The sequence below is a fragment of the Perna viridis genome, chromosome 1 (genome assembly GCF_037379345.1).
Source record: "Perna viridis isolate PV_CMFRI_1.1 ecotype Kerala chromosome 1, ASM3737934v1, whole genome shotgun sequence".
Lineage (NCBI taxonomy): Eukaryota > Metazoa > Mollusca > Bivalvia > Mytilida > Mytilidae > Perna > Perna viridis.
Genome location: NC_142445.1, coordinates 49,037,088 through 49,052,025, shown reverse-complemented (window position 1 = coordinate 49,052,025; position 14,938 = coordinate 49,037,088). Strand labels below are relative to the sequence as shown.

The following is a 14,938-nucleotide window of genomic DNA, read 5'->3' as shown; positions in this document are numbered from 1 at the left end:
TTCAGAGCTTGGATGTTGTGTCCATACTTGTTAAATTTAAAGGTATCAATAGTGTTTTAATTATATTATACAAGTAATTTTTGTTCTTGAGATCAGGTAAAACACATGGATGGAATAGCACAACATACGAACATTGTTCTATTTTTAGATGTTAATGAATATAGTTGCATACTAGCTGTTATTTTTAACAGTTTGTCAGCTGTAAATAGGGTTCATTACATTGAATGTAAGCATATGATTGTATACTATGTGGTTAATTATATATAAAGATTTTTATAAATTCCACAACCAGCAGAATAACTAACAAATGTATATAAATAAGGAAGGTTCAATGTAATAGTTTTTGGGGACTTATAATATTATTATCTTTTTATTACTAGGTATATTTTCGTGGGAGGATCCTGAGGAAAGGGAGGTGGCTTTAACCTGCCTTTTTTTAAATTGAAAATGTTTCAAAATGTTATATATTTTATTTCAAAACTTTAAAAAAATACTCAAGTAGGAAATGTTGAGTTAATTCTCTGTTTAATTGTATTAAGGCTGTTAGGTCTTCATTGATGTGATCATAATATCAAAGACTTATCTCATGTGGTCTTACATAAATGAAACTACTGGTATTCTTTGACTTGTTTGGGGCTGTATTGCAATTATAATGTCCATCTGTCTGTCTGTTACACTTTTTGAAACAGCTTTCTCAGCTTCTATTGGAGGGAAAGCTTAGATATTTGGTATATTGCTTTTGCATGCTGACTAGTATCATGTCTTCCCTTTTCAGGTTCCTCACCCATCTAATACCTGTTTACCGATCACCTCCGTGTCTCCCTTTCCAGGATGTCTAAATGTTTAATTGTTTAATTTTTAGTCGTGGAAATTAGGTCAGAGAAAGGAAATATTTAAGTGGAAATTTTTAAGTTTTTTTTTAACAGTTTCATTCTATATCAGAATCTTATATTGTTAAATCACAATCCAAACTCTGAAATATCAAGCTTGTATGTTGTATCCATATTTGCCCCAACTGTTCAGAGTTGCCCACTGCAATCATATCAAGCTTTGCCCTGTGAAGCATTTTATTATGATGGCATGAATTTTGTTGGTTGATCTTAATAAAATTTCATAACAAAGTCCCAAACCACAAGAGGAAGGTTGATATTGATTTTGGAATTTTAGCCCCAATAATTTTCGAACACGGGGCAAATGGGGCATAAAAACAAGCATAGAACTCCAGTCAAAGCATATGAATCCTTATGATATTGCTCAACAATCTTCTTTGCCACAAAGGTCAGGCTGGGATTGATTTGGGGTAAAACTTGAACTATGAGGAATTTGGGCCCAAAAAGGGGGTCAGAAACAAGTGTTTCCCTGATGTCCAGACAATAACTTGATTACATAATGTAATTGGGTCTTTTTTTTAAATTTACCACAGGGTGCCAGAAAGGCTTGGATTACCATTTTTTGGTTTATGATTTGAACCAATGTGGGATAAGGAAAAATGTTTTCCTGATGTTCAGACAATAATTTGAGTAAAAGTGAAGGGATATCTTTTAAATTGTTCTACATGGTACTATGTCCTTCAAAATAGAAACTGGGATTGTTTTATTGTTGTTGTCATCTGCAGAAATTAGGTGTTAGGACAATAACTTTATTATAAGTATATAAAACTTGATGAAGTTACAGCACTAGTTGCCATAACACAAAAAGAAGGCTGGGATTTAGTTTGGAGATAAGAACTTGAGGCATTTGAGGGGAAAAAAAACTGGAAGGGGCAAAAGCCATCATTTCATGATGTCCAGATAATTACTTGACTATAAGTTAATGGATCTCTTTGAAATTGTACTACTATGTGTCATACCACAAAACGAATCCTTGTTTGATTTTGGTGTTTGTGCTTTGAACTATATTATAATAGGGGCCAAAACGTGGCCCAATACAATAATTTTTTCCTGGTTTCTCATCAAAAACTTGAGTAAAAGGTTCCATATCACAACTGGAAGGTTTTGCATGGCTATCTTTGAAATCATAATACAAATGGAAAGTTGTGATGGAATTATAGGATTTTGAACTAAAGGAGTTAGGGGGCTAAACCGTACTAAGGAATAAACGTTTTCTTTAACTAATTATATTTTTTTAACTTTAACTAATTTTAAATATTATGTAATGACTTCTTTCATTCTGGTTAGAGGCTTATACTGTGTCACATCATTTAATCACAATTCTAACTGCATTTTGTGCCCATACTTCTTACTGTCCAGAGTTATTTCCATACTTGTCCCAACAGTTTCGACTTCTTCTGTCATATCAAGCTGTGCCATGTGAAGCATTTTTTTTCACCCTAAAGAATCTTATGGTCTCTGTCATTTTCAAGTTAAGTATGCAAGTGAGAAAACTCTTGTTCCCAACACAGGAACAAAATCAAAATGTACTTCTAAGCGTTTACAATAGAAAGTTGCTTTGAATGTTTCATACTTTTTAAAAGAAAAAACAAAACAAACATATCTTACAACTGTTCGTTTCGAACCTAAAAATTACCATTAGATCCGTTGTGATACATTTTCTTTAGTATGAAATTTAGCATATGATTTTGGAAGAGGCGATTTTTCCAGAATTATGTCTGCTGCTTTCTCAGCTATCATTATTGTAGGTGCGTTTAAATTTCCACTAATAATTGATGGCATTATCGATGCATCTACAACACGTAACCCCTCAACCCCAACAACCCTTGTTTGTGAATCCACAACAGCCGTTTGATCGGATATAGATCCCATTTTGCAAGTTCCGCATGGATGATATTCTGTGTCTGCTGTCCGTCTGACATAGGCATCAATCTCAGAATCGCTTTGGACTTGACTTCCGGGATCTATTTCCCTGCCAATGTACGGTTCAAATGCTTTTTGTTTAAAAATTTCCCGAGTTAACTTAACACACGCCCGTAGGTCATCAATGTCCTCTTGTGTGGTAAGATAGTTCGGAACAATTCTAGGATAATCGGCAAAGTTTCTGCTTTTGAGTTTTATATATCCTCTGCTTGTTGCTCTCATTGTGCCCACATGGGCCTGACATGCATGAGTATTGATTGGTTGTCGGCCATGGTCATGAACACCCGTGGGTACAAAATGAAACTGGATATCAGGATGTTCCACATTAGGTCTACTGCAGATGAATCCTCCAGTTTCAAAATGTGTGGTGGCAGCATCTCCAGTAGAAGTCAGAAACCACTGCAACCCAGCTTTAATCATGTGGTGTGGATACTTCCATTGATATTTGTAAAGAGATAGTGGCTTTTTTAGTTCATAAACAACTCTCAAATCTAGATGATCTTGTAAATTTTCACCGACTCCGGGAAGGTGATGAATGACTGGAATGTCAAAATGCTTTAGATCATCAGCATTACCTATACCAGATAACATAAGAAGCTGGGGTGAATTGATAGCTCCACCACAAAGTAAAACTTCCTTGTTTACCAACGTTTGTTTTATTTTTCCGTTCTGAACATACTCAACACCAATTGCTTTGTTTTTATGGAATAGAATTCGTTTTGCCAATGCTTTTGTCTCAGTTCTGAGATTTGGTCTATTTAGAGCAGGTCTAAGGTATGCTGATGCTGCACTCCAGCGTTTTCCCTTGTGAATAGTCATGTCCATCCAACCAACCCCTTCCTGTTGATAACCATTCATGTCATCAGTAAATGGGTAGCCAGCTTGTATACCGGCATCTATAAAGGCTTTAAATAACGGGTTGTTTGATGTCCCTCTAGAAACATGCAGGGGACCACTACCTCCCCTGTATTCATTTTCCCCAAGTTCGTGAGTTTGTGCCTTCTTGAAATAAGGAAGACAGTCGGAATACGACCAGGATTCAGCACCTAATTCTTCCCACTTGTCATAGTCTAAAGCATGTCCTCTTACATATACCATAGCGTTAAGAGATGAAGACCCACCCCAAACTCGACCCCTGGGCCAGTACATTACACGGTTATCCATTGCAAGTTCGGGTTCTGTGTTATAATACCAGTTATACTTATCATCAAATAGGTTGTACATTAAGGCTGCTGGCATATGTATCTTCCATGTGTTGTCTTCAGGGCCGGCCTCAAGCAAGAGAACACTACTGTTACCATTTTCTGTTAATCTGTTGGCAAGAACACATCCGGCAGACCCAGCTCCTACAATAACGTAATCATATGTCTGTTGTTCCACCCTTGCACTGTAATTTCTGGCGCAGGATGACTTCAGGGTACTTTTTAAGGAAACTTGATCCTCTTTAAGCAATGTTGATAAACATGGAGATATCCCACTTCCAAAACTTCTAGATTGGTTGCTCGTATTTTTTACATTTCTGTGCCCACTGGTAAGTACCTTCGATTCCAAAGTCACAACGTACTCTAAACATAAAATATTTTTTTAAGAAGAGGTGACGAGTTTATTTAACATGGTTTACATTCGAATCTGAACTACTCTTTGTCTGTTTTAATAAATTTCGTTTGTAGAATCTAAAAGTTCGGAATCACCTGCATGCGATAGTAAAAATGTCCACTAATATAAGTATAGCATCGATGAAATACGTTTGCCATGTGTGCAAAACCAACATGCACAGGTGCGGATCCAGGATTTTCAGGTTAAGGGACTTGTGAGAATTAAAGGCCGAAGAAAGCGAGGGATAAATATAATTTGTGAAAATCAAGATTTCATATAAATTATATTTTCCCCAATGTTAAGCGACGTACGCCGTCCCTGCCTTATGAATCCGTATGGAACGCCTAAACTGTCTGATGAGATACACATTTGTTTATGTGTTGTCAAATTTTATATTTCTTGCTGTGGTTTTATAATTACATTTGGTCATTTTGTATTGACGTTATGTAGGAACATCTTTACATTATATCGTTTTGTCTTTACGACATATCACTTCGTCATTAAGTTATGTCATTTTATGATTACGTTACGTCAACAAATATTTACGTTATGTGGATTTATCTTTACGTGCACTGTTTTTTTTATTACGTGAGGTCGTTTCATCTTTACGTTATGTCGATCTCTAAATACTTTATGTGCATCTTTCTTTTCTTTACGTGCGGTGATTTCTTCTTTACGTGATGTGGACATAAATATCATGATGACGTGTGACCCTTGAACTTTTCGATCGTGTAAACTTCAAATTAGTCCGACCTTACTTCAAATCAGACCGTAAAAGGCAAAATAAACAAAAGTGGTGTCAGGTAAACATTCATGAATGGTATACAAATAGTAAATCGGATGAGATAAACCCCGAGCATTCTTACTCACTCATCAAACAAAATATGATTTCCAGCTACCCTTATATCTCCCATTTACAAATCATTTTGTCGCCCCCAAAAATTGTCATTTTTTTGCATTTTTGGCTACTTTTTATACCTCGTTGAAGCAAAATTTTTTAGCTATTGCCATCCGTGACTTGGCGTCCGTCGCCGTCTGTCGTGGTTAACAATTATACAAAATTCTTCTCCTCTGAAACTACTGAACCAATTAGAACCAAACTTGGTCTGAATGTTCCTTGGGGTATTTTGCATAGAAATGATGTGGAGATTTTTGTTTCGTCGATAAACATGACCGCCGTTACTTAAAATATAACATAAGGGTCATACCATAGTTTTTCGTATAGATCTCCAAAATCGTTAGGTTTAGCCACATTTTGTGTTTTGCATGTTGAGATCTATCTGTGGTCAAAAATGTGGTTAAAAAAATCTGTTAATTCATGTTGGAGTTATTGCCCTTTTTCGACGATTTTTTGCTATTTTTTATGTTTAACTTATTTCTTTCCAAAATCTTGCTTGCATGTGGGGATTTTGATTTGTTGAAAAAAAAATGGCCACCGTTACTGAAAAGAGAACAGATGGATCAGACAGTAATTTTTTGCATATATCTCCAAAATCTTTGGGTTTAGCCAAATTCTTTTTATAGCTGAAATGATCCTTATTTTAAGGCCTACTAAAGTCTCCTGGAATCAAAGTTGCCAGACGTCTCCTTGTAAGAGTTATTGCACTTTTTCGACATCTTTTTGCTTCTTTATTGTTATTACTTTAGTTTTCTCCTCAGAAACCACAGGACAGAATTTAATGAAAATTTATATAAGTGTTCTTTAGATATGAGCGTTAGGAATTTTTATCCAAGAAAAAAACATGACAGCGTTTACAGAAAATAGCATGTTGCTTACCGGAACAGGTGAGCAGTTCGGTGTTTTTTTTTTTGCTATTTTTAATGTATTTCTTTCAAATATCTTCTCCGCTGACACTACATGTATTTGAGCAATTGGAACCAAACTTGTGATGAATGTTCCTTGGGGTATCCTGCATACAACTGGTGAAGGGATTTTTGACCTGTCGAAAAACATGGCTGTCGTTACTAAAAATAGAACATACCCGGTCAGACGCATATTAAATCTCCAAAACAGTTAGGTTTAACCAAATTCTTTCAATTGCTAAAATGATTTTTATTATAAGGCCTACAAAAGTCTCCAAGGGATCAAAGTTGTCAGGCGACTCCTTGTAAGAGTTATTGCCATTGAAAGATGAAAATGATGATTTTTTTTTTACAGTTTTTTCCAATATCTTGAAAACTATGATAGAAAGAATAAAACTTTAAATTGTTGAAATGATCCTTATGATACGATCTACAAGTGTTTGTGGGGATCAAACTTGTTGGATGACTCTTTGTTAGACTTATTGCCCTTGTAAGACAAAATATTATGTTTTTAGTAGTTTTTAGCCAAAATCTTGAAAACTGTAATAGACAAGATGAAACTTTCAATTGATGAAATGATCCTTCTGATAAGTCCTGCCAAAGTGTTTATTGAGTAAAAATTGTTGAACAGCTTCTTGTTAGAGTTATTGTACTTGAAAGACAAAAAAATAACCTGGTGAGCTATTAAGGCTCCTCTTGTATACTTCTACCTTTTTTTTCTATATAATGAAGTAAGTTCACATATGTATCTATCAATATGTAGCCCAGTGTCTCAGCTTTACATTGGTACCAAGAAAGTTGCGGTAACACTTGGGTTTTGTAGCAAAATGAATACAATGTAACTCATAGGAATCGCTTAAATTGACATATTTTTCAATGTCAAAACCCCTTGATTATTTATTCTTCAGTAAAAAATGGCTTATTTGTTTTTTTATGTTCAGTATTTTCACAATTGATACTTCTGGGATCCTGTTGGTGACTTATGGCGATTTTCGTAGTCAGAATTTATAAAACAAAAACGAAAAAAGTTTAAATGCAAAAAATGGGAACTTTGATTTTCCAAGTCGCATAACTTCGATTCTACAAGTTATTGCTCAACTAAAAAGTCACAAATTTTGAATCATTCGATAGAAATTTAATTTTCTGAATTAATAAATCACCATTCTAGGAAGGATTTTCAAAAAATATTTAAAATATTACCCCTAGCCCGAGAAAAATGATCTCAGTATCAAACATAAATTTCATTCACAGCATACCGATACTGTGAAACTCATATTTTAGGCGTTCATGATTAAGATCATGATTTACCACACATATCTGATCAATTCAGGCGTTCGTTTTTCTTTTTAGGGTTACAATTACTGTAAAATCGTAAAAAGTGTAATTGACATAATCTCGGAATTTCTTTTATATCACCCATTATTATCTTTTTTCTTCAGAATACCGTAGTTTAAACAAGCTTTTGTGTGATACAGTAGATTTTGCATAGTGTCTAAGCTTTCGAATTGGCCAAGTAATTAATTTTTGAACTTTCCTAAGTCAAGTTGGTGTAAAAATTTCCACGCCTACCCATGAAAAAACCTCAACATGAACTAAAATGTAAACTTTTAGCATGTAAACGGTGTACACTGGGCATGCTACGGGGTGTTGCTTTCATTATCGATGCATCCAATATATATATGCTGATTTAAGGAGGGTATTTTTTAGTTTCAAGGCGACAATAATGTGTTTTTTTTCATAAAAAGAGGAATTTTCGGAATTTCATTTTTCTTCCATTTCACCGTTAATTGGTGTATTTTTTCAAATACAGTACCTCAAAAAGCTTTTGTATATTAAAATACAAGTATCTAGTGTAGTAGCTTTGTAATGAGCCCAAGATATAAGTATTTGAACTTTTCCAAGTCAAGTTAATGCACAAAATTGCGCCCTACCAAAAGATAAAAATACCTCAACACGAACCATCGCCTTTGCTCATTAGGAAGCTAAGATGCTAAATAAATATGTTTGGATATGCAAAAGCATGTTTGAGGTACAATACTTAAAAAGGCACATAACAGGTTTTGAAATGGAAGAAATTATGAATCTCCAAAAAATCCTCTCTTTATGAAAACACATTATTTTCACATAGAAACTGGGAAAAAATACGCCCCTGAAATGAGTAGATATGCTGAATACGTCGATAATTAAAACATTAGTACCCAACATGTCCTTTTTACATCGATTATATGCTAAAAATTAGTATTTTGTTTCATTTTGAGGTATTTTTTCATGGGTAGGGGGCAATTTCTGCAATAAATTGACTTTGAAAAGTTCCAATATTTATAACTTGGGCTCACAAGAAAGCTACTACACTATATAGTTGTATTTATTTACAAAAACGTTTTTGAAATACGGTATGTGAAAAAAAAATGCCAATGAAAGGTGAAAATTCCCTTTTTTACCAAAAACACATTAATGTCGCCTTTATAAAATAATACGCTTATTATTTTTAACAGTTTTGAAAATTCTTTCTTGAAAATTAGTTTTAGTGGTTTATTAATGTAGAAAATTAAATTTAGTCAAGCAATAACTTGTAGAGTCGAATTTGTGCAAATTTTCGCGGGAATCGAAATTCCCATGTTTTTGCATTAAGAAAAATAAATTCTGACTACGAAAATCGCCACAAGTCATCAACAGAGTCCCAGAAGTATCAATTGCGATAATATTGAACGCAAATAACAAATAAGCCATTTTTACTGAAGAATTAATATTCTAGGGGTTTTAAAATTGAACAATGTTTCAATTTAAGCGATTTTTCTGTGGGACCGGGTTACATTGTATTAATTTTACTCCAAAACCCAAGTGTTACCGCAACTTTCTTGGTACCATTGCAAAGCTGAGACTTTGGGCTACATGTTGATATATACATATGTGAATTTATTTCGTTTTAGAAAAAAAGAAGTAAGAAGTAGAAAAAAAAGAAAAAAAAACAGGATTTTTGCCACAACAAGGTATAAAAAATGGCAAAAATACATAAAATGCTTAAACTTTTGTCGACAAAATGATTCGTAAATTGGAGGTATAAGGGTAGCAAGATGCACGGTGGTTATCTCAGTATGTGTGGCTATGCTGTTTGAGTATGTTGATCATGACTCACTCTCCTTTGTAATTTTGCTGCATGTTGATACTTCGTAATTCTATATTTACTCCATTTCAAAACCAGTGTAAAACAGGACCGCTTAATTGTTCACAGTAATTTGACCTTTTAGTGGTACAAAAGGTGAAAAATCACGAAAATTGTAAATAAATATAGCGATTTTTCTTCTTTTTTTTTCACTTTTCACGTCAAATTACTAAATGTTCAAAGCACTAGGAGTAGTTAATGGCCAATTTGCATTTTCTTTGCATTTTTGGCGATGAATTACTCTCTTATTTTGTACAATGAAGTGACTGGATAGACTACCCAAATTTATTTCATTCAGCACTTTTGTAATCGGCGTTGTGACGTCTGTTTTCCCTTTTACGGTCTGATTTGAAGTTTACACGATCGAAAAGTTCCGGGGTCACACGTCATCATGATATTTTTGTCCATATCACGTAAAGAAGAAATCACCGCGCGTACAGAAAGGAAAGATGCACATAAAGTATTTAGAGATCGACATAACGTAAAGACGGAACGATCTCACGTAATAAAAAAACCACTGCACGTAAAGATAAATCCACATAACGTAAATATTTGTTGACATAACGTAATCATAAAACGACACAACATAAACACGAAATGACAGAACGTAAAGACGAAATGGCAGAACATAACGACAAAACGACATAATGAAAAAATGTTCCTACATAACGTAAATACAAAATGACCACATTGTAATTATAAAACCACAGCAAGTAATATATAAAATTGACAACACATAAACAAATGTGTATCTCATCAGACAGTTTAGGCATTCCATAAATCCGCGCTAAATGTGCAGCAGAAAGGAACAATTTTTTATTCCGTTCACTATTATAAGATTCCGGAATCAAATTATAACTAGATACCAAAGTTGTTTATAATTTCAAAACAAACAAACAAACAAAACAAAAACATAACAAACGCGAATTAAATGAAATAGCATAATAAATACTCACTCTTATGATAATTCAAATGTCCCTTAAAATCGCACAGCCTCACAGGTCTGATGCGTGTCAATGCATGCATCCTTTTCAAGCTAATAAGGGAAAATTGTTATTTTATACAAAATGCAACTTCTTGAGTCTGAATCAATTACCTGTATATATATCTTTCTCTATACCTCTTGCTTTTGTGCGAACCATGAACATTGTACATTACTTCGAAATTTGAATTATGAAGACAAAAGCAACTCAGAGGCAAAAGGCACTACATGTATTCAATTAATGATCTAAATACAAAAAACACCATCGGCAACTTTTAAGCTTTATATAAACCTTTACAAATGATAATGGAATATATCCTTCATTATATTAAATTCGTGTCTCAAATGTGAACGATTATATACATATATTTTTACAGAAATTTCGTGATGCGTTAAAGATATTATTACGTACCGTATGTACACGACAAACAGAATTATCCGTAATTACATTGTTTGACCAAAGTACGTGTGATCGCGCATTATCTACCCGCTCTAATTTTTCACCATCACAACTTGTACACGAAGTAGTACAGATAACACAGATTGTATGACGACGACCCCGGCTGGAAATATTATATCACTATAGAACTAGAATCCACATCTATGCAAAACTTACATGTATTGCAAGTTTGTTATTACCTCCACTTGCAAGGTCATACATTGTTACAAAATCAGAGATATAATAATTCTCTTCTTGAAAAATATTCTCCGACGAGTCAGAGCCACCAAAAGAATATGTTCAACATCCAATTAGATATCAATATAAAACATTCTGACTCCAACACATCCATGATCTATTTAGAGAATAATTATATTCACAACGATCAATGACCTTTTCAATATGAGCATGAGTTTATAAATGTACCAATATTCTTAAATACTCTGTATCGTCAAGTGTCATAAGCAAGAACAAAATACGAGTATTCATAGAAGATTTGTTTTAAATATGGCTAAATCATAGCATCCTTACATTTATCTGATTTAAAGGACTAAATCATTTTAATACATTTAATAAAAGATTAGATTTTATCATAAAGAATTGTTGCTCATCTTAAATTTAGAACAAAAAAACTATATATTTTTAGAAATCCAATTACAAACGAAAAACGGTATGATACATCGAATTGAACCTGTAAACAACCTCCTCAAGTACAAGCAGTACGTTGTACTCTTAATTCTATTGTTCTGTAGTCTGATGGATTTTGTGTCCTAGAATTGGCAACAAACCATCAATGTCGTCTATTACGCAGTCAGCACCATGACCTATTAATTCTTCTTCTGAGGTTGCTCCACTAAGAACCCCCACTGTAAACCCCAGGCGAGCTGCTTTAGACATGAGAATATCGGCCTTGCTATCGCCAATCATAACGGTTTTCTCAGGATTTGCTCCAAGACGTTTACAGATTCTAAGAGCATTTTCAGGCGCAGGCTTTGGCACATTTTCCGGGTCATTTCCACAAACAAGCATGTCGACGTTATGAGCAAGTTCTAATTCTTCTAAAACGCCCTGTGTTCCTTCCCTATTATCAGAAGTACATACTGCAACTTTTACTCCATTTGCTTTCAATGTACGGAATATAAGTTTTGGATTACCCAAATGTTTCAGATGTAACTTGTGATCTCCCTCGGTCCATACCTCATCCAGAATATTTCTGGAACGTTTTTCTGGAACGCCACGACTTACTAATAAATCAGTCAAAATATCTTTCGCTTGAGATACTGTTCCCTCCGAAAACACACCTTGCAGCAGCTTTTCACTTAGATGACAATATCCCAAAGCTTTGTATACGTCAACTGCAACTGGAAGACCCGTCTTCATTTCAACTCTAGAAAAGGAAAATGAATCCATGTAGCACCTCCGTTTGTTTTTCTTACAGGCACAGTTCACTTATGTTATATAAAGTTTAATGTTAAATTTGCAAATTTTGCCTATGAATTAAGTGTTGTATGGTTCTTACAAAAAAAAAAAAAACGTAAACTGTTTGATATTGTGTCTCTCTTTTGCCTATAGTATTAAGCTTAATTTTCAATGACTTCAAATAACTAAAGCAAAGAAATCTGACCAGTACTCCTTTTACAATGAGACTTAAGTTAAATCTTACCTTGAAGCGAACTGGTGCATCCATGGAGCAAACATTGTATGAAAACAAATCAGTGTTCCATCTTTATCAAAAATAACCAATTCGGGATCGGTGAACCTCTTCTTAAAATCGCCTCTATGTCGGTTTGAAAGGTTATTTTGTGTTTGCAAGTTGAAACCTAAGATTTAAAAGAAGACAAAATCGCGAAAAATTAAGAACAAAAAACAAGAGTATAACGAAAATTACGAAAGCCATAGGATAGAGAAACCCTTCATTTCATTTGTTTTTTTTCTTTATGCAATAATTCGAATATTTATAACAAGGTTCCCAGTCTCAAATGGTAGGTAGGCATTGTATTTTAGGGTAGTGACCCATTAAACTATACATATAACTTAATTTTAAGTGTATAGATCTCCATAAAGTTGAACCATAATGTTAAATACCAGAATTGTCAGGCCGGGATTATGTTGGTATTTTGACCTTAACCGCGAAGGAATCGGGGCAAAATGACCAAAAACAAAAACAAAAATTCAGGTTGAGTAAATGAGTATGATTCTCTCGTCACTTCAAAAGAAAGGGTTTTGTTATTAAAGGGTTGTATGGCTCTAACCACTCAGGAGTTAGAGTAAATTTAATATACGTCGAATTTCAAATTTTGATGTTCTCTGGCCACTTGCATAAATCCTATGTTAAACATGTAGTCATTATATAAATTCAAAGCTGTGTTATTATAATATGTGTCCAACCTGTTTTGTTTTCCACCTTTGTAGTTGTGTCAAACTGCGAAATGTGAAGCATTTATTTCATTGTAGGATAAATGTGAAACGGGGCTTTATTATATAGAAGACGATCAGGGCGGATCCAGGATTTCAGGTCCGGAGGGGTTTAAGACCAAGCGAAGCGATCAAAGAAAGTTGTTTGGGGGTATAATTTGTAAAAAAAAAAATCAAGGATTTTAAGTCGGGGAGGGATTTCAATAGAATTAAAGACCGAGCGAAGCGAGCAAACTATAATTTGTAAACAAGTACTATCTTTAAAAAAAAAAGGATAGCCGACGCAGTAAAATTTTGTTCTTTTTCGAAGTTTCTACATTTCTTTCAAGAAAATAACACATGGCACGCAATATCAATTTTTCGATCGTTTTTTTAGAACGCAATTTCAAATTTTCGATACAGTTTTTTTCGAATGCCACTAAGCTAGCAGTATTTGGCCAATTGGGAAACATAATTGCGATCAGGTGAAATCCGAAATTATCCGATTATACCGAAAAAAAAATCAAGATTTCATGTAAAAAAATCACAGTTTTAAGAGAGGTATGCACTAGATCCACCCCTTTTAAATCTGCGTCTGAGGATAATATCCTAACCTTTACTTTGTAAAGAGATTTTAATTATTCAAATATATAACCAACCTAAAGAAAACTGTCGTCTGGCTATTTCTAGACCAAACCTTTGTAGCCTGTAGAATCCCATCGCATGCATAACTAAGACTTGAAGTAAATCTGATTAGTATTCCTATAAAAATAACCAGATTTCGTAAAAAAACCTTATTATAGTGGAATCTGAAGAAAAAAACATTTACATACAAACTAATAAAACGCTTTTAAAGAAACATCACTGCAGCGCAAGAAAAGATTTTCGAAGGAGATTCCCCAATCTCCGCATAAATGTGGCACCTGTCCAAACTGGACATATTCTAAAATTCCTTTACATCAGACTCGATACAGATTTTGACCATCCAGTATTTAGTCCGAGATGGATGCTGTTTTGACAGGTTTCACAGTAGTCAAATTTTACTAAACAACGTTGCCATGGTTCCAGTAAAAAGGAATCTAAAATAAGGAGTATGAGAAACCGAATTTTGATGACTTACCTGTTAAATGTATGTTTTATTTTGAAGATTTTTTATAAAATATTTTTTAAAAGTTTTTCAGTCTTTATAAACCTGTCCAACAGTGACTTGTTATAATTGATCAGACGTGTATATTCTACATTGGATAAACTATATCTACCCGTTCTAGTTAATGCTCTGGTACAGCTAGTTTTTGCCCTAGTGTTGGCACTCCCGCCAGGAAAGAGCGAGGCAGCATTCCATCAAAATACAGTCTCATCAGTGCACTGGGTTACACGTTTGAAATATTGACTGTGACACTTGGTGAAGATTTACACTGCATAAACTGTTATCATAATTTGTGTATTTGAATGTTGATATGACAAGATCTACCTATAATGTAACAGGTAAAGTAATTGGTGCAATTATTATACCCACTTGGCAAGCGAGGGTATATAGTACTAAGCTTTTATTTCGTCATTCTAAATAAAACCAATTATATTCGTCTGTAAACTATTCCGGGCAATACACTTGACTTATGCATTATGTATATCCTGACTATATTAAAAATCCACCAATATTTACGTCGTAGCAAAAAAAAATAATACATTTTGGTCCACAACAAAAACTTGTGGTGACGGAGGTGAGTAGATTCAGACAATACAGATCG

The 14,938-nt window shown here is 34.0% G+C and overlaps 1 protein-coding gene across 1 annotated transcript; it reads right to left on the bottom strand.

The window, feature by feature from the left end:
• Positions 1-2,100: 2,100 nt before the first annotated feature.
• LOC148629140 (choline dehydrogenase, mitochondrial-like) lies at positions 2,101-14,664 on the bottom strand. Its single transcript, XM_088573251.1, has 6 exons — positions 14,450-14,664; positions 13,850-13,952; positions 12,460-12,616; positions 11,536-12,183; positions 10,332-10,411; positions 2,101-4,378 (listed from the first exon to the last, which is right to left on the bottom strand). Exons 2-6 carry the CDS (start codon positions 13,917-13,919, stop codon positions 2,529-2,531), a joined length of 2,805 nt encoding a protein of 934 aa, XP_088429377.1. The 5' UTR covers positions 13,920-13,952; positions 14,450-14,664; the 3' UTR covers positions 2,101-2,528.
• Between the last annotated feature and the right edge of the window lie 274 nt (positions 14,665-14,938).